General features: G+C 59.3%; 1 protein-coding gene across 32 annotated transcripts in view; it reads right to left on the reverse strand.

The window, feature by feature from the left end:
* The window catches only part of OBSCN (obscurin, cytoskeletal calmodulin and titin-interacting RhoGEF), a 146,109-nt gene that overhangs the window by 47,148 nt on the left and 80,764 nt on the right, over positions 1-18,197 (reverse strand). For 13 of the 32 annotated variants that reach the window (XM_047729435.1, XM_047729436.1, XM_047729434.1 and 10 more), the window contains 18 exons: positions 17,703-17,966; positions 14,645-14,908; positions 13,839-14,102; positions 13,234-13,497; positions 12,428-12,691; positions 11,823-12,086; positions 11,017-11,280; positions 10,211-10,474; positions 9,606-9,869; positions 9,021-9,287; positions 7,944-8,210; positions 7,564-7,836; positions 6,728-7,000; positions 6,277-6,473; positions 6,066-6,141; positions 3,830-4,102; positions 2,632-2,898; positions 356-628 (listed from right to left, as the gene is read on the reverse strand). In XM_047729435.1, coding sequence (XP_047585391.1) covers positions 356-628; positions 2,632-2,898; positions 3,830-4,102; positions 6,066-6,141; positions 6,277-6,473; positions 6,728-7,000; positions 7,564-7,836; positions 7,944-8,210; positions 9,021-9,287; positions 9,606-9,869; positions 10,211-10,474; positions 11,017-11,280; positions 11,823-12,086; positions 12,428-12,691; positions 13,234-13,497; positions 13,839-14,102; positions 14,645-14,908; positions 17,703-17,966 — 4,542 coding nt within the window. The remainder of the gene's footprint in view (positions 1-355; positions 629-2,631; positions 2,899-3,829; positions 4,103-6,065; positions 6,142-6,276; positions 6,474-6,727; positions 7,001-7,563; positions 7,837-7,943; positions 8,211-9,020; positions 9,288-9,605; positions 9,870-10,210; positions 10,475-11,016; positions 11,281-11,822; positions 12,087-12,427; positions 12,692-13,233; positions 13,498-13,838; positions 14,103-14,644; positions 14,909-17,702; positions 17,967-18,197) is intronic. The other 19 variants (XM_047729456.1, XM_047729447.1, XM_047729446.1 and 16 more) reach the window with 15 other exon arrangements.

The raw sequence follows: 18,197 nt of genomic DNA on the forward strand, positions 1-18,197 counted from the left end.
GAGACCAGACCCCAGCCCTGCAGGTCCGTGGTGCGGGGTCCCATGGTGGGGCTGGTCTTAGAGACCTGGTCCCAGCCCTGCACATCGGTGGCTCCAGTCCCGTGGTGGCGGGGAAGGTCTCAGAGACCAGACCCCAGCCCTGCACATCCATGGCTCGGGGTCCTGGGCATGGGAGGGGGGGTCTCAGAAACCTGGTCCCAGCCCTGTACATTCCTGGCATGGGGTCCTGTGGGGGGCGGGTCTTGGGGTCCTGGCCCCACCCTGTGGCCCCACCCCGCCCCCCACCAGGCCCGAGGCTTTCCTGGGGGCCCTTTCCGAGATACACGCCCCTGCCTCCGCCCTCCCGCGCCCTGACCTCTGACCGTGAGGAACGCGGACGTCACCACGTCCCCCGCCAGAAAGGTGACCCGGCAGCTGTCCTGTGGCCGCAGGTTCTTGAGCAGCAGCAGGTGACGCAGGCCATTGTCGAAGTAGACCACCTCTGCATTCTCTGATGTGTGCACGGGCTCATCGTCCAGCAGCCAGCTGTGGGCAGCCACCTCGGGGCGCGACAGCTGGCACTCGAACAGCGCCTCGCCACCTTCCAGCGCGTCCACGTTCTCCAGGCCACGCAGCACTGTGTTCTTGGCTGCGGGGAAGGGGGCAGCTCAGGGCTCCCTGCGCAGTCCTGAGGGAGGGCCTCCCCCCATTACAAAGGGCCCCAGGGCTGAATAGGAAACAGCCAGTGGAGGGCAGCATATGGTGTCCACGTGGGGCCCCACCCACTCCCACACCCTAGGGGCTCTGGTGGCCAGGGGGATGGGGTCACCACACCAGACTGGTGAGATGGCTCACAGGTGTTTCCAAAGCACAGCCAGGCTCAAACCCCCACCCCACCCACCCCCCACTGCAGAACGGGGCTCTCCAAATGCTCCCCTTTCTCCCTGTCCCCAGCCATGCTGAGCTGCTCCCCTCACACACACATACACACCCGAGACGCACCTCTGCCCTAATCCCCTACCCCTCTCTAGTCCTCTTGTACACACAGGACACCAGTCTTGATAAGTGGACATGTGGTTTTTGTGTAAGCTGTGAGCTCAGCCTGGGCATGCCTGGCCCCAACTCCAGCTCAGGGCCTGGCTGCCCTGGCTTGCCACCTGCCACGGCCCATTCCCACAACACACCACCTGCCGGGCAGTGATGTCAGTAGAAACAGTCTGAGTGGGCTTCCAGGAGGAGGAGGAACCTCAGATTGGGCATGCCTGAGCCAGGCAAGAGGACTGACAAGAGGGACAGCAAGGAAGGAGGGACTCATGAGGGGCAGCAGGGACCTGGATGCCAGGCGCCAGGTGGGGTCCTGGGAGTGGGGTGCATGTCAGGCCAGACAGGAGTGCCAGGCGACCCAGAGCTGGCCTGGATGCCAGGAAGGCTGTGACCGTGACCCACAGGACCTCAGATGCTGACCTAAGGGAGGGGGGCAGGGCAGCCAGGTGCACGGCCCCAGCAGCTCTCTGGGGTACGCACTCAAATGAAACCTGTTCCCAGCCCTCATGCTCAATCCCAACTTGTCCACAGAGTCCACCCTGCAGGCAAGGGTGCCCGCTCTGGACAAGGAGCCCCAGGGAGAGAAAGGGGCAGAACAGAGCACCAGAGAACCAGTCTATGTCCCTCTTATGGCCACCTTCCTGGCCCTGTGCTGCTGGCACCACAGACCAAACATCTCCACATCCCGGCCCCTTTCCTCCCCGCATCAGAATCAGTGGCACCAACAGGGGTTATGTCCATGTCTGTACTGGGCTAAGATGGCCAGGCGGGGGCTGCTCTTAACCACTGCGGGGGAGCAGGGCCACACCTGCCATCACTGCTGGCCCTCAGCATCCTTAGTTCCCATCCCAGATGTACCTGCTGCTTTGCCTTGATAAAATCCCAGACTTCAAAGCAACGGTGAGCCCGTGAGCCCCTGAGCCCTCGCCTGCCCTCTCCTGCTTCTTGGGGCTCTCTTGTCCGCACTCCCTGCCCAGATGCCCTCATGCCTCGGGCCCATCCCCACCTCCCTCAGGCCTGGGCTCCCACGGGGCCCCACCCCATAGCTGCTGGTGGCCATCTCCCCTTCCTATAGCCCCCACAGGGATGGCCCCCTGAACAGGGGGATTGCTGTCTATTCTGTGCCTTACTCCCAGCAACCAAAAACAAAGCATTTTAAAAACTAAGTTCTGTTGAGAGTGAAGGGGGGGTGCCCCATCTGGCAGGTGGCCCCTGACCACTGCCTCCAGCCTGCAGCTCACTCATCCCCAGGAGGAGTTCAAATTTTCCCAAAGGGGAAGTGTCAGCAACCAAGAGATGTCCCCCAGACAGGGTCTGCCATCTGCACCCCGCTCCTTGTTCCCAGAGCGTGTCCTTGCTGTACTGCAGTGGGGACACAGGCTGGGGGGCCCTTGGGGGACCAGCCTGGATGGGAGAACAGCTAAGACCCCGGGCTCAAGGAGCGCAGCCCAGCACCGCATCCTGTCCCAACAGGCTGCTCTGGGAGAGGTGGGCCCCTGCCTGCTGGACCCTGTCTTTCTGGCACGGTCACATGGCCTGGGCTGTCACCGCTGGCCTTGGCAGCACTCGGTGCAGTCCCAGCCATGCCAGAGCCGTGCAAGGCCTCACCTCGCACATGGAGCAGGGCTGCCACGTGGGTGCCCGCAGCCTCACAAGAATAGATGCCACTGTCGCAAGGAAAGGCCGGCCTGAAGGACAGCCTGGCCACGGTCCAGTCCTGCTCTATGACGACACGGCGCCCGTCAGCGCGCACCTCCTGTTCGTCCATCTTCCACGTGGCCTGCACGGGCCGCGAGTACTGGCAGAGGAGCTCTGCCGGGCTGCCCTCCTCCACCACCAGGTCCTGCATGGCACTGACCACCTCCACCGTGGGATCTGTCGGCCGACACCCCGGGCGCGCGTCAGCCAGAGCGGCCTGGCCGTACCCCACCCGCCCTATGCTCTCAGCAGCTCAAGCAAGCGTGGGGCTGTGGCAGGAGGAGCCTCACCCCTGCCCACCACCATCCCCGGCGGCTCCCCTGGGCCCCTCCTCATCTCTCTCATCCCCAAAGCCCTACCTCCCTCCCCAGCCCCTGGCCCAGGCCATACTTCCCCTCAGCAGGGACACGACACCTGTCCTCAAAGCCCCCAGACCATGCTTGGGGTCTGTGAACTCTGCTGGTCACACGCAAGCCCCCCCCCAGCCCAGCTCGTCCCTGCTCCAGGGGCCTCGCTAACCTCCCTGGGGTCCCCATCCCCTCTTAGCCTGCTTAAATCCTACTCAACAAATGGGTCACCCCAGGGCGTGGGTGCGTGTCTATGTGCAGTCTGCCCTGGGGTAAGGTCCTGGGGTAAGAGTGCCAGGCAAAGGGTTGCTGAGTGGTTAGATGCATGGGACCAGCTTGAAAGGACAGCACGGGAGAAACTCTCAGCTGTCCCAGAAGTTCCTGACACCCCCACAGATGTCCCTCCCAGAGACCCCGTAGCAAGGGAGGCAGCAGCTAGCAGGGACGGTGCAGGCTTTGCCCAGAACTGGGAAGGGGGCTCTCCCCTCCCGACTGCCCTCGTGGGCTCCTCAGAGGGCTGGCCCAGACAGGAAGCAGTGTCTGGGCCCCACGGGTGGTTGAGGAGGGGCATGCCTTACAGCTTCACCACTCCCCAGGCCCACCTTCTCTCCTACAAGTCAAGAAAGCAGACCTCCCGCATGCCTGCCCTGTGCACGTCCTGGGGCCAGCCCCAGACCTGCCACCCAGGGAACCCGCAGCAAGCGTGCCAGGTCATTGGGTGCAAAAGCGCCAGCTCAGGGCGGGGTCCCGTCGGCCAATACCTTTGACCAACAGCTTGGCCGTGGAGACCAGGGGCCCTGCACGGTAGGTGATGGTGCCTGAGTCGGCAACCCCCAGGCCCGAGAGCGTGAGGGAGTGGAAGGTCCCGTCACGCACGGAGATGGCGCTCTGGGGGCTGTCCTGCAGTAGGGTGCCATCCAGCCACCAGCGGGCCTCCGGCCCACCGGCGCGGGACACCTCACAGGAGAACGTGGCCACCTCCCCCGCAAAGACGTCCACATTCTGCAAGCCACGTACCAGGCATGGGGCCGCCTCTGCGCAAGAGGGCAAAAGGAGGGGGGCTGGGCATTCTGGGTCTGTGGCACCAGCCTGGGGTCTGAGTCTACAGATCCACCCCGGCCAGCTGGCCCGCCTTGCTTGCAGAATGAGACCCAGAGACCATGCACGGCAAGCCCATGGAGGACCGGCTCAGCGCCCCCTGCAACTGACACCCCCACTGGCACACAGCCACTTTCACAAAAGGAGGCTGATGACCTGCCTCCATGCCCTTTTCAGAAGGCACAGTGCACATGCCCTAAGCCCCCAAACTGGGGTCTTTGTGGGGTGGAGTGAGGAGTGAGGAGAAGCTGTGAGGCCTACTGCTCTGGTGTGGTGTGGGATCTCCCTTGGGACATAAGCTTTCCATCCCTGGAGAGATGGAAGCAGGTATCTCTCCCATTCCCAGAGTTCCATCTATGCAGATGTGCCCTAAGGTCCCTCTAGCCCTCAGATTCCCAGGCCCTAATGCTGCATGGCAACTGTTCCCCTGCCCTGTCACACAGTGGGGCCTGAACCCAGGGCCTTCCCAGATGCAGATGATACCTGCTCTGTACCCCTGTACCCACCATGGCTGACCCCTCCCCCAAAAGGCCCTCCATACCCTTCCTGAGGCTGCGCCATTGATGCCCTAGCCCCCACCTGCCCTTCCCCTCTCTCCCAAAAGTGCACACCTGACTCCATCCCCACACTACCCCATCAGTTCCCCATTCCCGTCTCCAGCAGAGTTGCCAAGTTCATCCACATGCCACCTGTCGGGACACTCAACACATCCCCATGCTTATGGTCCTCCCCACAAGGCCATGGGCAGGATACTCCAGCTGGGGTCGCCAGGCCAAGACTGGCCAAAGCACAGCCCTCAGTAAAGCCTGCAAGGCCCAACCCAGTCCCATGCTGCCCCCTCACAGATGCCCAACCTGATGAACATATGAGAGCCTTCCTGGACCCACTGTGCTCAGGACGACCAGGATACTACCCCTCTCCCATCACTCAACTTGAGGGCACTGCTCTCTGGAGCCTTTCCCAGCCCCACAGTTCACAGAGCTATCTATCCGCCCTCTGAAGATCTGGTGGAGAGATCAGGGGACCTGAGATTCAGGACACACTCTGTCTCTGTGTCCAACTCCCACAGCAGACTAGGGACTCCCTGGGGCAGAGCTGCATCTGTCCCCTCTCTAAGTAGATGATGGTGAGGTAGATGGTGGATAGATGTACAGACGCACGGATGGTACGTGAACAGATGGATGGATGGTGGATGGATGGATGAACAGGTAGATAAGTGGACAGACAGAAAAATGAGTGGTAAATGGACAAGTGGGTGGATCTCTAGATGAATGATGGATAGTGAATGAGTAGTTAGATGCATGGGACCATCTTGAAAACTGGGAGTAGGACAGTACGGGAAAAACCTCTCAGAGTCAGGCACTCAGAGGTGACCAGCTCTGGGGACAAAGTGTAACCCAAAATGAAAGTCTTCAGATACTGCCTACAGGCCTGGAAACTTATATGCTCTTGTCTAAACCTACATGCATCATAGGTGCCCTGCTGCATCAGCACTTGGAAATCTGTTGGATGCACAGCTGTGTATCAGTGTAGAAATGAGCACATGGACTGGTGTCACAACAGTCATCGTAATGAGGATGGAAATCCCAAAGGCCCTGCCTCCACTGCAGGGCCCAGGCCCACAGCAGCCAGCCTCCCCACCTTCCTCCTGTGGACAACAATCATCCCATAGTGGGATCCCAAACACACAAGAATGTCTCAAGCTGACATGCACTGGTCCATCTCGTTGGGCTTCTGGTCTATGGCTTTAACCACGAAGGGGTGGAAAATGGTCACCCCAAGGCAAGTTCACCTCTGGAAGGCTTGGGTTTCTGGTCACACCACCTCCAAACAGCTCCCTGAGTAGGGAAATACAGACACCCACAGGCAAGGGGCTGCTTAGGGGAGGGGGCTGCCCACCTGTGACCTTTAACTGGGCCTCCGAGCTACATGAGCCCACTTGGAAACTGATGGTTCCAGCATCCTCTAGGGTCACCTGAAGGAGAGAGGGGGTCTCAGCCTGGAAGCCCTGCTCCCACCATCTCCACAGGCCCCCAACCCTGTGTTGGGACCTTCCCTCACCCACACCCCTGGGAGCACCATGGCTGGGGACAGGTCCCAAGAAGCCCACCTTGTGCAGGGTGAGGAGATGGAGCGTGCCATCTTCCACAGTGATGTCATTCATCTCATTGGCCTGCAGCGGCACCCCTCCCAGGGCCCAGCGGGCCTCCTGGCCAGAGGCCCTGGACAGCTGGCACCTGAAATGGGCGTCCCGGCCCTCGCTGAGCTGCAGGTCCTGCAAGGGCTCCAGAATGGTCACCTCAGGGACTGCAAGTGGGAGACACAGTGTGGGCCTCCCAGTCAGGAGTGCCTCTCAGCCCGCAGGGTCTGCCGCAGCAACCCACCCCAACTCCTGAAGACAGGCACGTGAGGCACCACTCCATCCCAGAGTCGCCCAGCACAGGGCCAGCTCCCCACCGGCTTCCCACCCACAAAGGCAGGGATCCAGGGACCTGTCTGGCCCACAGAGGGCCCAAGCCCCCCAGCCCAGAGTGTGCAGCGAGCCTGCCGGGCCCCACTACCTCGGACAGTGAGCTGGGCAGAGGACGTGTGGACGCCCACGTGGAAAGAGATGGTGCCTGCATCCTCGGGGGTCACGCCCGTCAGCCGGAGAGTGTGGGTGCGGCCTCCCCGCACAGACACTTCCGTCACCTCATTGTTCTGCAGCGGCAGGCCCTGGAGACGCCACTCCACATTGGTGACTCCGTCCCGTGACACCTCACAAGTGAACTCCACGTCCCCATCCACCTGCACCTCGGCATCCTCCAGCCCCCGCACAATGGTCACCTCCGGCTCTGGGGGGTAGGTCACAGGTCCCTTTACCAGCCAGGCCATAACACCCGAGCCAACCTCCCAGTCCTACTCCTCCAGGAAACCTTCCTGAACACCTTCACGCTCTTCTCGTCCCAGCCCCTTTGTGCCCCACACACTTGTTACCATGACACTCGACTCCTAGACGGGGCTGGGGGTGCCTGTTTGGAAGGAACATGAGCACTTGTGTGGTGCTGGGCTCCACCCACCCTGTGGCCAGCCCTGCCTCGGCCAGGACAGCAGGAAGGCAAGCCCTTTAAAACAGGCGGGGCTCCATGAGGATGACCAGGCCAGGCTGCCCGCCTGTGGGCTTGGGATGCAAGGCAGTTTCGGGGGGGGGGGGGCGGGATGCAGTGTGTTTCCCACTATGAATACTCCTCTCTAGGAGCACCCATACCAGAGGGAAGTGGAAAGGAGGAGAGCCAGTAACCCCAGGGCCCTTGGAACAATACCCAGACAAGAGCCCGGCCTTAATGGGAGCTGGGCCAGGCCAGGTGCCCCAACCAGAGCAGCCACAGGAGGAGAAGGGGTGGCAGGGAGGGCTCACCTCTGACCCTGACATAGGCCACGGTTTTCTGGCTGCCGGCAAGGCAGACATACTCGCCCGTGTCCTTGGCCTCCAGCCCGTGGATCAGCAGCTCACATGTGGTCCCCAGGCGCCTTATCTCATATTTGGGGCCCCCGTGCAGCTCCACACCCTCCTTGAGCCACTGCACGGGGACACCAGACTCTGTCCCGCTCAGCTCACAGCGCAGCCGGGCCACACTGCCGGCATCCTGCTCCGTGCTCTGCAGCTCCTCCCGGAATACAGGCCTAGGGGCTGGGGGGCCAGGGAGGGGTGCTTAGGGCTGCCCAGCAAGGCACCCCCTCGCGCCCGCTTGGGGACTGAGGGCCCAGAAGAGGGCAAGGCGCTGCTGGGCAGCTCACCTCGGATGGAGAGGCTAGCAGTGCTCTGCGAGTCGCCCGCGTTGCAGGTGTAGTGGCCTGAGTCCTCCGGCTCCGCGCCCTGCACCAGCAGCTCAGCGGTCCTGCCCTCCTGCACCATCTGGTATTTGGCGCACGGGAAGAGCTGCAGAAACCCTTTCCGCCACTCCACGCTGGCGCCCTCTCGGCTCAGCTCGCAGCGCAGGCGCGCCGTGGCGCCCTCGTCCACCTCCTGGGCCTGCAACTCCCGCAGGAACCGCACAGGTGCAGCTGTGGGGACGCAGAGAGCGTGAGGGCAGGCGCCGGGCCAGGAGCGCAGGGGCGACCGCGGGAGCGCAGGGGGTGCTGCTGTAGGTTGGGGAGCGTGTGGGGCGGGGCCCCAGGGTGCCTGCTGGGGTGCAGGGGGCAACCACCAGTAGGGAAGGCACCACAGGCACTCGGCTGAGGTTTCTGGGGGACATGAGACTAACCGCTGGGGCGCCATGGCAGAGCGGGAGGGGCCAGCTGCTAAGGGTCTGGGGGTGGGAACCACGGGGGCGTAGCTATGGGGATGCTGGGGCGTGGCTACAAGGCACGGGGGCGGGGCGCAAAGGGACGTGGCTACAAGGTGCGGAGGGGGCCAAAGAGCCGTGGCTATGGGTGCAGAGGGGTACCAAAGGGGCGTGGCTATGGGTACAGGGGCATGTCTACACTGCGCAGAGAACTGCAGGGGGGTTTCAAGTGGGACCTTCAAGGGTGTGGTTACAGGACTGGGGTGGGTGCCACAGGGGTATGACTATGGGAGCAGAGGGGAACCGCAGGGACAAAGGTACAGAGAGCAAGAGAGGAACTGCAGGTGTGGCAATACGGTGCAGAGGTGAAACCACAGGGGCCTGATGGTGGAGGGAATCACAGGGGTGCAGCTGTGACGCCACAGGTAACCTCAGGATCTCAGCTACTATGGTGGGGACAGTGAGGGCTGAGCTTGCTGCCAGGCCTGACATGTCGCCCGTGGGATGTGCAGGGTGGTGCTGCAGCCCTGAGGCACACCCCAAAGCACAGGGGTCCTGCATGTTGCATGGGTCTCGCCCTGGGGCCCACCTGTAACAGTGAGGGTGGCACTGGTAGCCTGGGGTCCACAGGCACATGCGTATTCGCCTGTGTCCTCCCGGCGCAGGTCCCGCAGTACAAGCTCCACTATGGGGCCCCGCTGCCGAGGCTCCCTGCGCCCGTCAGCCTGCACCTCTAGGCCGCCCTTGCTCCAGACCACAGCGGCGTTGGGCTGGGACAGTTCACACCGCAGGGTAACCGAGGCCCCCTCCTCAGCCTGCAGGCTCTGCAGGGGCTCCCTGAATACCACCTGTGGGGCTGAAGGGTAGGCGGGGGGCCAAGAGACACAGGATCAGCCCCGTCATGGGCGTCCCAACATACAACGGGACACACTGAAGGCGGACAAGTTGGGCAGATTGGGGTGAGGTGAAAGAGACACGAGGGGAGAATTCTGTCCCCACCACCAGGAGAGACCCCATGAAGACATGAGGATGAGGCCGGTAACCAGACAAAGGACACAGGACAGTAGAACAGAGGACAGAGGAGGGTAGTACCTCTGACAGCCATAGAAGACGCAGAGACACAGAGACAAGGACAGGCACCCACAGACTCCATGTGGTCACACATGGTCTTTACACATGACAGTAAGCTTGGCCGATGTCCTCTCCTGCCCACACATGCACGAGTACTCCCCAGCATCCGTCACAGCCAGGCCACAGATCTTCAGCGCACACATGATCCCTTCCTGCCTCAGGCTGACTCTGTCCCCAGCTCTGAGGGTCTCGGACCCCTTCCTCCACTCCACGGGGGCTGCCTTGTTCAGCTCACAGCGCAGCATGGCTGTGGCACCTTCTGTGGCCTCCTCATCCCTTAGACTTTTTGTGAACTTGGCAGGCAGGGCTGGGGAGGGTCAAGGTGACACAGAGAACATCAGACTATCTTGGAGACACTTTGTCCATGATGGGAACACCCACAAGAATCACAAACAGTAAAGGGTCACAACATGAATGACTTAATAAACACACAGATGCTGAGGAAGACAAGTAGTCCCGGGTAGAAAGACACAAGCCTGGACATGACATCAGGACAAACATAGAATGAGGACATGGAGGGTAGGAGAAACCAGTTAAGCCCACCAGCGAGACACAGACAACCACAATCCTACTAGAGAGAATGTGGTGACAGGGTGACACTATGCAGACACTAAGCCACAGGTCCACACAGTCACACGTGGTCTTTACCCCTGATGGTCAGCGTGGCTGATGTCATCTCCTGCCCGCACACACACGAGTACTCCCCGGCATCTGCCACGGCCAGGCCACGGATCTCCAGCTCACACGTGGTCCCATCCTGCCTCAGGCTGACTCTGTCCCCAGATCTGAGGGTCTCAGACCCCTTCTTCCACTCCACGGGGGCCTCCTTGCTCAGCTCACAGCGCAGTCTGGCCGTGGCCCCTTCCGTGGCTTCTTCCTTCCTCAGGCCCTTGGTGAACTTGGCGGGCAGGGCTGGGGAGTGTCAGAAAGACACAGACAAAATCACCATCTCTGAGCACATGGATGAGATGGGACACAAACATCACAGAGGAGACACAGACCCAACTGGACATGGGCCACGTGCTTGGTGTGTTGAGCATACGCTGTGAGCTGTGGCTTCCCTCAGCCTGGCCTGTGCTCAGTGTGGCCATGGCCTCTTCAGTGGCTCCTCAGGACTCACACTTGGTATGACTCTGGCCACCACAGCTGGGGAGAGTCGGACATAGGGACGGAGATTTTGGGGGCAGGACACACTGGGACAGAAGACAAGACAGGCTCCCATAGGACAATAGGACTAGCTGTGACCAAGGGCTCGGAAGTGGCTGGGATACTGGCTTCCTGTGGTTCACACAACAGCCCAGGAGACAAGACAGATTCCATGGACTAATGGATGGAGGGTAACACCAAGAGAATGTGGGAGAGAAGAAACATGAACACGGACTGAGTGCAGGTGGACATCACAAAGTCAACTGGACACCAGAACACAGCTCTGCTTGGCCGCATGCGGTCTTTACCCATGATGGTCAGCGTGGCTGATGTCATCTCCTGCCCGCACACGCACGAGTACTCCCCGGCATCTGCCACGGCCAGGCCACGGATCTCCAGCTCACACGTGGTCCCATCCTGCCTCAGGCTGACTCTGTCCCCAGATCTGAGGGTCTCGGACCCCTTCTTCCACTCCACGGGGGCCTCCTTGCTCAGCTCACAGCGCAGTCTGGCCGTGGCCCCTTCCGTGGCTTCTTCCTTCCTCAGGCCCTTGGTGAACTTGGCAGGCAGGGCTGGGGAGTGTCAGAAAGACACAGACAAAATCACCATCTCTGAGCACATGGATGAGATGGGACACAAACATCACAGAGGAGACACAGACCCAACTGGACATGGGCCACGTGCTTGGTGTGTTGAGCATACGCTGTGAGCTGTGGCTTCCCTCAGCCTGGCCTGTGCTCAGTGTGGCCATGGCCTCTTCAGTGGCTCCTCAGGACTCACACTTGGTATGACTCTGGCCACCACAGCTGGGGAGAGTCGGACATAGGGACGGAGATTTTGGGGGCAGGACACACTGGGACAGAAGACAAGACAGGCTCCCATAGGACAATAGGACTAGCTGTGACCAAGGGCTCGGAAGTGGCTGGGATACTGGCTTCCTGTGGTTCACACAACAGCCCAGGAGACAAGACAGATTCCATGGACTAATGGATGGAGGGTAACACCAAGAGAATGTGGGAGAGAAGAAACATGAACACGGACTGAGTGCAGGTGGACATCACAAAGTCAACTGGACACCAGAACACAGCTCTGCTTGGCCGCATGCGGTCTTTACCCATGACGGTCAGCGTGGCTGATGTCCTCTCCTGCCCACACACGCATGCGTACTCCCCGGCATCTGCCACGGCCAGACCAAGGATCTCCAGCTCACATGTGGTCCCATCCTGCCTCAGGCTGACTCTGTCCCCAGCTCTGAGGGTCTCGGACCCCTTCCTCCACTCCACGGGGGCTGCCTTGTTCAGCTCACAGCGCAGCATGGCTGTGGCACCTTCTGTGGCCTCCTCATCCCTTAGACTTTTTGTGAACTTGGCAGGCAGGGCTGGGGAGGGTCAAGGTGACACAGAGAACATCAGACTATCTTGGAGACACTTTGTCCATGATGGGAACACCCACAAGAATCACAAACAGTAAAGGGTCACAACATGAATGACTTAATAAACACACAGATGCTGAGGAAGACAAGTAGTCCCGGGTAGAAAGACACAAGCCTGGACATGACATCAGGACAAACATAGAATGAGGACATGGAGGGTAGGAGAAACCAGTTAAGCCCACCAGCGAGACACAGACAACCACAATCCTACTAGAGAGAATGTGGTGACAGGGTGACACTATGCAGACACTAAGCCACAGGTCCACACAGTCACACGTGGTCTTTACCCCTGATGGTCAGCGTGGCTGATGTCATCTCCTGCCCGCACACACACGAGTACTCCCCGGCATCTGCCACGGCCAGGCCACGGATCTCCAGCTCACACGTGGTCCCATCCTGCCTCAGGCTGACTCTGTCCCCAGATCTGAGGGTCTCAGACCCCTTCTTCCACTCCACGGGGGCCTCCTTGCTCAGCTCACAGCGCAGTCTGGCCGTGGCCCCTTCCGTGGCTTCTTCCTTCCTCAGGCCCTTGGTGAACTTGGCAGGCAGGGCTGGGGAGTGTCAGAAAGACACAGACAAAATCACCATCTCTGAGCACATGGATGAGATGGGACACAAACATCACAGAGGAGACACAGACCCAACTGGACATGGGCCACGTGCTTGGTGTGTTGAGCATACGCTGTGAGCTGTGGCTTCCCTCAGCCTGGCCTGTGCTCAGTGTGGCCATGGCCTCTTCAGTGGCTCCTCAGGACTCACACTTGGTATGACTCTGGCCACCACAGCTGGGGAGAGTTGGACATAGGGACGGAGATTTTGGGGGCAGGACACACTGGGACAGAAGACAAGACAGGCTCCCATAGGACAATAGGACTAGCTGTGACCAAGGGCTCGGAAGTGGCTGGGATACTGGCTTCCTGTGGTTCACACAACAGCCCAGGAGACAAGACAGATTCCATGGACTAATGGATGGAGGGTAACACCAAGAGAATGTGGGAGAGAAGAAACATGAACACGGACTGAGTGCAGGTGGACATCACAAAGTCAACTGGACACCAGAACACAGCTCTGCTTGGCCGCATGCGGTCTTTACCCATGACGGTCAGCGTGGCTGATGTCCTCTCCTGCCCACACACGCATGCGTACTCCCCGGCATCTGCCACGGCCAGACCAAGGATCTCCAGCTCACATGTGGTCCCATCCTGCCTCAGGCTGACTCTGTCCCCAGCTCTGAGGGTCTCGGACCCCTTCCTCCACTCCACGGGGGCTGCCTTGTTCAGCTCACAGCGCAGCATGGCTGTGGCACCTTCTGTGGCCTCCTCATCCCTTAGACTTTTTGTGAACTTGGCAGGCAGGGCTGGGGAGGGTCAAGGTGACACAGAGAACATCAGACTATCTTGGAGACACTTTGTCCATGATGGGAACACCCACAAGAATCACAAACAGTAAAGGGTCACAACATGAATGACTTAATAAACACACAGATGCTGAGGAAGACAAGTAGTCCCGGGTAGAAAGACACAAGCCTGGACATGACATCAGGACAAACATAGAATGAGGACATGGAGGGTAGGAGAAACCAGTTAAGCCCACCAGCGAGACACAGACAACCACAATCCTACTAGAGAGAATGTGGTGACAGGGTGACACTATGCAGACACTAAGCCACAGGTCCACACAGTCACACGTGGTCTTTACCCCTGATGGTCAGCGTGGCTGATGTCATCTCCTGCCCGCACACACACGAGTACTCCCCGGCATCTGCCACGGCCAGGCCACGGATCTCCAGCTCACACGTGGTCCCATCCTGCCTCAGGCTGACTCTGTCCCCAGATCTGAGGGTCTCAGACCCCTTCTTCCACTCCACGGGGGCCTCCTTGCTCAGCTCACAGCGCAGTCTGGCCGTGGCCCCTTCCGTGGCTTCTTCCTTCCTCAGGCCCTTGGTGAACTTGGCGGGCAGGGCTGGGGAGTGTCAGAAAGACACAGACAAAATCACCGTCTCTGAGCACATGGATGAGATGGGACACAAACATCACAGAGGAGACACAGACCCAACTGGACATGGGCCACGTGCTTGGTGTGTTGAGCATACGCTGTGAGCTGTGGCTTCCCTCAGCCTGGCCTGTGCTCAGTGTGGCCATGGCCTCTTCAGTGGCTCCTCAGGACTCACACTTGGTGTGACTCTGGCCACCACAGCTGGGGAGAGTCGGACATAGGGACGGAGATTTTGGGGGCAGGACACACTGGGACAGAAGACAAGACAGGCTCCCATAGGACAATAGGACTAGCTGTGACCAAGGGCTCGGAAGTGGCTGGGATACTGGCTTCCTGTGGTTCACACAACAGCCCAGGAGACAAGACAGATTCCATGGACTAATGGATGGAGGGTAACACCAAGAGAATGTGGGAGAGAAGAAACATGAACACGGACTGAGTGCAGGTGGACATCACAAAGTCAACTGGACACCAGAACACAGCTCTGCTTGGCCGCATGCGGTCTTTACCCATGACGGTCAGCGTGGCTGATGTCCTCTCCTGCCCACACACGCATGCATACTCCCCGGCATCTGCCACGGCCAGGCCACGGATCTCCAGCTCACACGTGGTCCCATCCTGCCTCAGGCTGACTCTATCCCCAGCTCTGAGGGTCTCGGACCCCTTCTTCCACTCCACGGGGGCCTCCTTGCTCAGCTCACAGTGCAGTGTGGCTGTGGCTCCTTCTGAGGCCTCCTTGATCTTTAGATCTTGGATGAACTGAGCAGGCAGCGCTGCAGAATTCAGATGTACAGAAGCCATCAACCCCTCTGGAGGACTAGGGGCATGAACACTCAGGATGGGAACAGCGAAGGAGTGAAGAGGAGAATAGGCAGGCCTCTGTGTGTGTAAGTGTGTGTGTGTGTGTGTGTGTGTGTGTGTGTGTGTGTGTGTGAGAGAGATTGTGAGGGCCTCTGGCATCCTGCCTTGAGGTGCAATTGCCCTGGGCACTGGCTCCCTCTAGGCATCTTGTCTTCTCAATGTCCTCCTACCCTAACCTTTCATATGGTTAAGCTCTGGCCTCATCTGTTCGGAGCTCCAAGCCAAGCTCCTCTAGCTCACAACCGATGTTCGTGATGTGATGGACATTTCTCATGGAGAAATCCCCAGGAGACATTTCCTGGCCATGACATTCACTGCTCCACTCTTGCCTCCCATCCCAATCTTCCCAGCCCAGGAGGGGCATCCATCTAGTACTGGACTCACCTGGGCTCACTGAGGCCATTCCCACACACTCTAGGCCCCACCTTCTCAACTTCACATGTTCCTGTCTAGACCCCACCAGACACTCACTCTCCTGCCTCAGTTACAGGTGACCAGTGTCCATCCTGGTCATACCACGTTGTGGAAGGACTCATCTTCCCCCAAATTCATGTCAGATCCCCAACCCCACGACCACAGACTGGGGCTACCTTTGGAGAAGGGGGTCTTTAAAGAGGTGATTAAGGTAAAATGAGGTCACTAGGGTAGGGTGATCAAAAAAGGGGGATCAGGATACAGGCATGCAGAGAGAGACAGCCAAGGTGAGGGCACAGAGAGAAGGCAGTCATCTGTAAGCCATGGAGAGGCCTCCAGAGAAACCAGTCCTGCCCTGCCTGGATTCTAGACTCCAACCTCCAGGATTAGGAGACTCCACTTTTCTGCTGTTGAGGCCACTTCTCCATTGCACAGCCATGCCAGTTTTGGTCTCAGGAGTGGGTTGTTGCTGTTACCAAGAGCTTCAGTCGTGGAAGTGGCTTTGGAACTGGGTGTTGGGCAGAGGCTGGGTTTCGGTGGGCAGCCGAATCAGTGTAGATTGCCTTGAGAAGATCATGGTAGGAAGTGTCTGTACGCACACCACGGCACATTTGGTGAGGCCCAAAGTGGAAATGAGGAACAGGTTATGGGACACTTGGAGGAAAGGTGGTCTTTGTAGGAAGTGGCAAGGAACCTGGCTGAGTGCTGTCCCAGAGTCTGCAGAGAAGGTGGGACTCGCGAGCAGTCAACTTCCTTGTGTACCGGAAGGATCTCTAAGCAAAGACTTGAGGGAGCAGTCTCCTTTCTCCCTGCTGCTTGTGGCAAAATGTTAGAGCAGGGTAGAAGCTGGGAACAGAGACAGGGTCACCCTGGAAGGATGTGCAGAGGGCTGGTCTGACGAACTAGACTCCGGCAAACGGCACAGGAGACCAACCAGGCTGTTGAGGGCATCTGCCGCTGTGTCTGAATCAGACAGAGATGAAAGGCCGATATGATGGAAACCATCAGCCTTGAGGGGTTCCTACAGGGTGGGCCCATGAGCTGCCCAGCTGTGCACACGTATCATCCTTCCACAGTGGGAGAGAAAGAAACCGCAGGCTCTTCAGAGCTTGCGGCGCTGCCACGGCACCCACGGGCCAGGCCACCGCCACCCACAGCTGCAGCGACGAGCTCATCACTCACGGGCCCAGAGACTCCTTCTCCAGCCTTAGAATCCAAGAGTCTCCGCCGCTAGCTCTTGCGCCCCTGGGGGCCAGCGACCCGCTCCTTCATCCCATTCCTCCCCTTTGGAGCAGGAATGTGTATCTTGCCCCGGTCACCCTGCTACGATCAGGAGGTGCACGGCCTGACTTCACAGGTTCATAGCTGGAGAGGAATCCGCCTTGAGTCTCAACCGGACCTCACGATGTGCTGCTGTCACACTTTGGATTCTGAGGTGACCCTGGAATCAGTTAAAGCCTTGGGGTCTTGGGGACGGGCTGAATGTATTCCACATGGGAGAAGGACATGGATTTCGGGATGGGGGCAAGAGGACAGAGGGTCACAGACGGGCTGTGTCCTACCCGTAAATTCGCACACTAGAGTTGTACCCCCAGGACCTCAGAATGGGAACATATTTGAAAATAAGGTCTCCCAGGAGGTAATGGGGGGAAGACAGGTCACTGGGGTGGGTCATTATCTAATCATACTGGTGTCCTGATAAGAAGAGGGCATCAGGATGCAAACACACAGAGGAACAACCAAGTGAGGACACAGGGAGGAGATGGTACATGTACACCAGGGACAGAGGCTCCCAGCTCTTTCATCACAGACTTCCAGCTGCCAGGACTGTGGCCACATGCAGTGCTCGTCACACAGTCCATGCTGACTAAGACAGAGCACTTCAGACACTCCAGCAACCTCCACAGTCAAGCAGACCCTGTCACCAACAGAGGGCCTGGCCAGTCTGACCACCTTATCTCTGAACCCCAGCAATGACCCTCGTCCTGCACACATCAGGCTCAGGACACACATCCTCCCAACTCCACATCTGGGCGCACGGCCCGGGCTTGTCCGTAGCCTGAACATGTGCCACCACCCTGGGAAGCTCTCCTGGTGTTCACATGAAGTCCCTGCATCATCCACCCCTGTGGCCTACACACGAACACCAGTGTGTTCTTCATGTGAGTTTGTGGGTGCACCAGACAATGGTCATCGTGTGGCCCTGGCGTGACAGCAACACTGAGAGATACAGGGAACACACAGAGTGGGAGAGAGACAGAAATTACTCAGGTGGCCACACACGGTTGTTACCCCTGACGGTCAGCGTGGCTGATGTCCTCTCCTTCCCGCACACACAGGAGTACTCCCCGGCATCTGCCACGGCCAGGCCACAGATCTCCAGCTCACATGTGGTCCCATCCTGCCTCAGGCTGACTCTGTCCCCAGATCTGAGGGTCTCGGACCCCTTCTTCCACTCCACAGGGGCCTCCTTGCTCAGCTCACAGCGCAGTCTGGCCGTGGCCCCTTCCGTGGCTTCTTCCTTCCTCAGGCCCTTGGTGAACTTGGCAGGCAGGGCTGGGGAGTGTCAGAAAGACACAGACAAAATCACCATCTCTGAGCACATGGATGAGATGGGACACAAACATCACAGAGGAGACACAGACCCAACTGGACATGGGCCACGTGCTTGGTGTGTTGAGCATATGCTGTGAGCTGTGGCTTCCCTCAGCCTGGCCTGTGCTCAGTGTGGCCATGGCCTCTTCAGTGGCTCCTCAGGACTCACACTTGGTATGACTCTGGCCACCT

Source organism: Lutra lutra, chromosome 5, assembly GCF_902655055.1.
Source record: "Lutra lutra chromosome 5, mLutLut1.2, whole genome shotgun sequence".
NCBI classification, from domain to species: domain Eukaryota; kingdom Metazoa; phylum Chordata; class Mammalia; order Carnivora; family Mustelidae; genus Lutra; species Lutra lutra.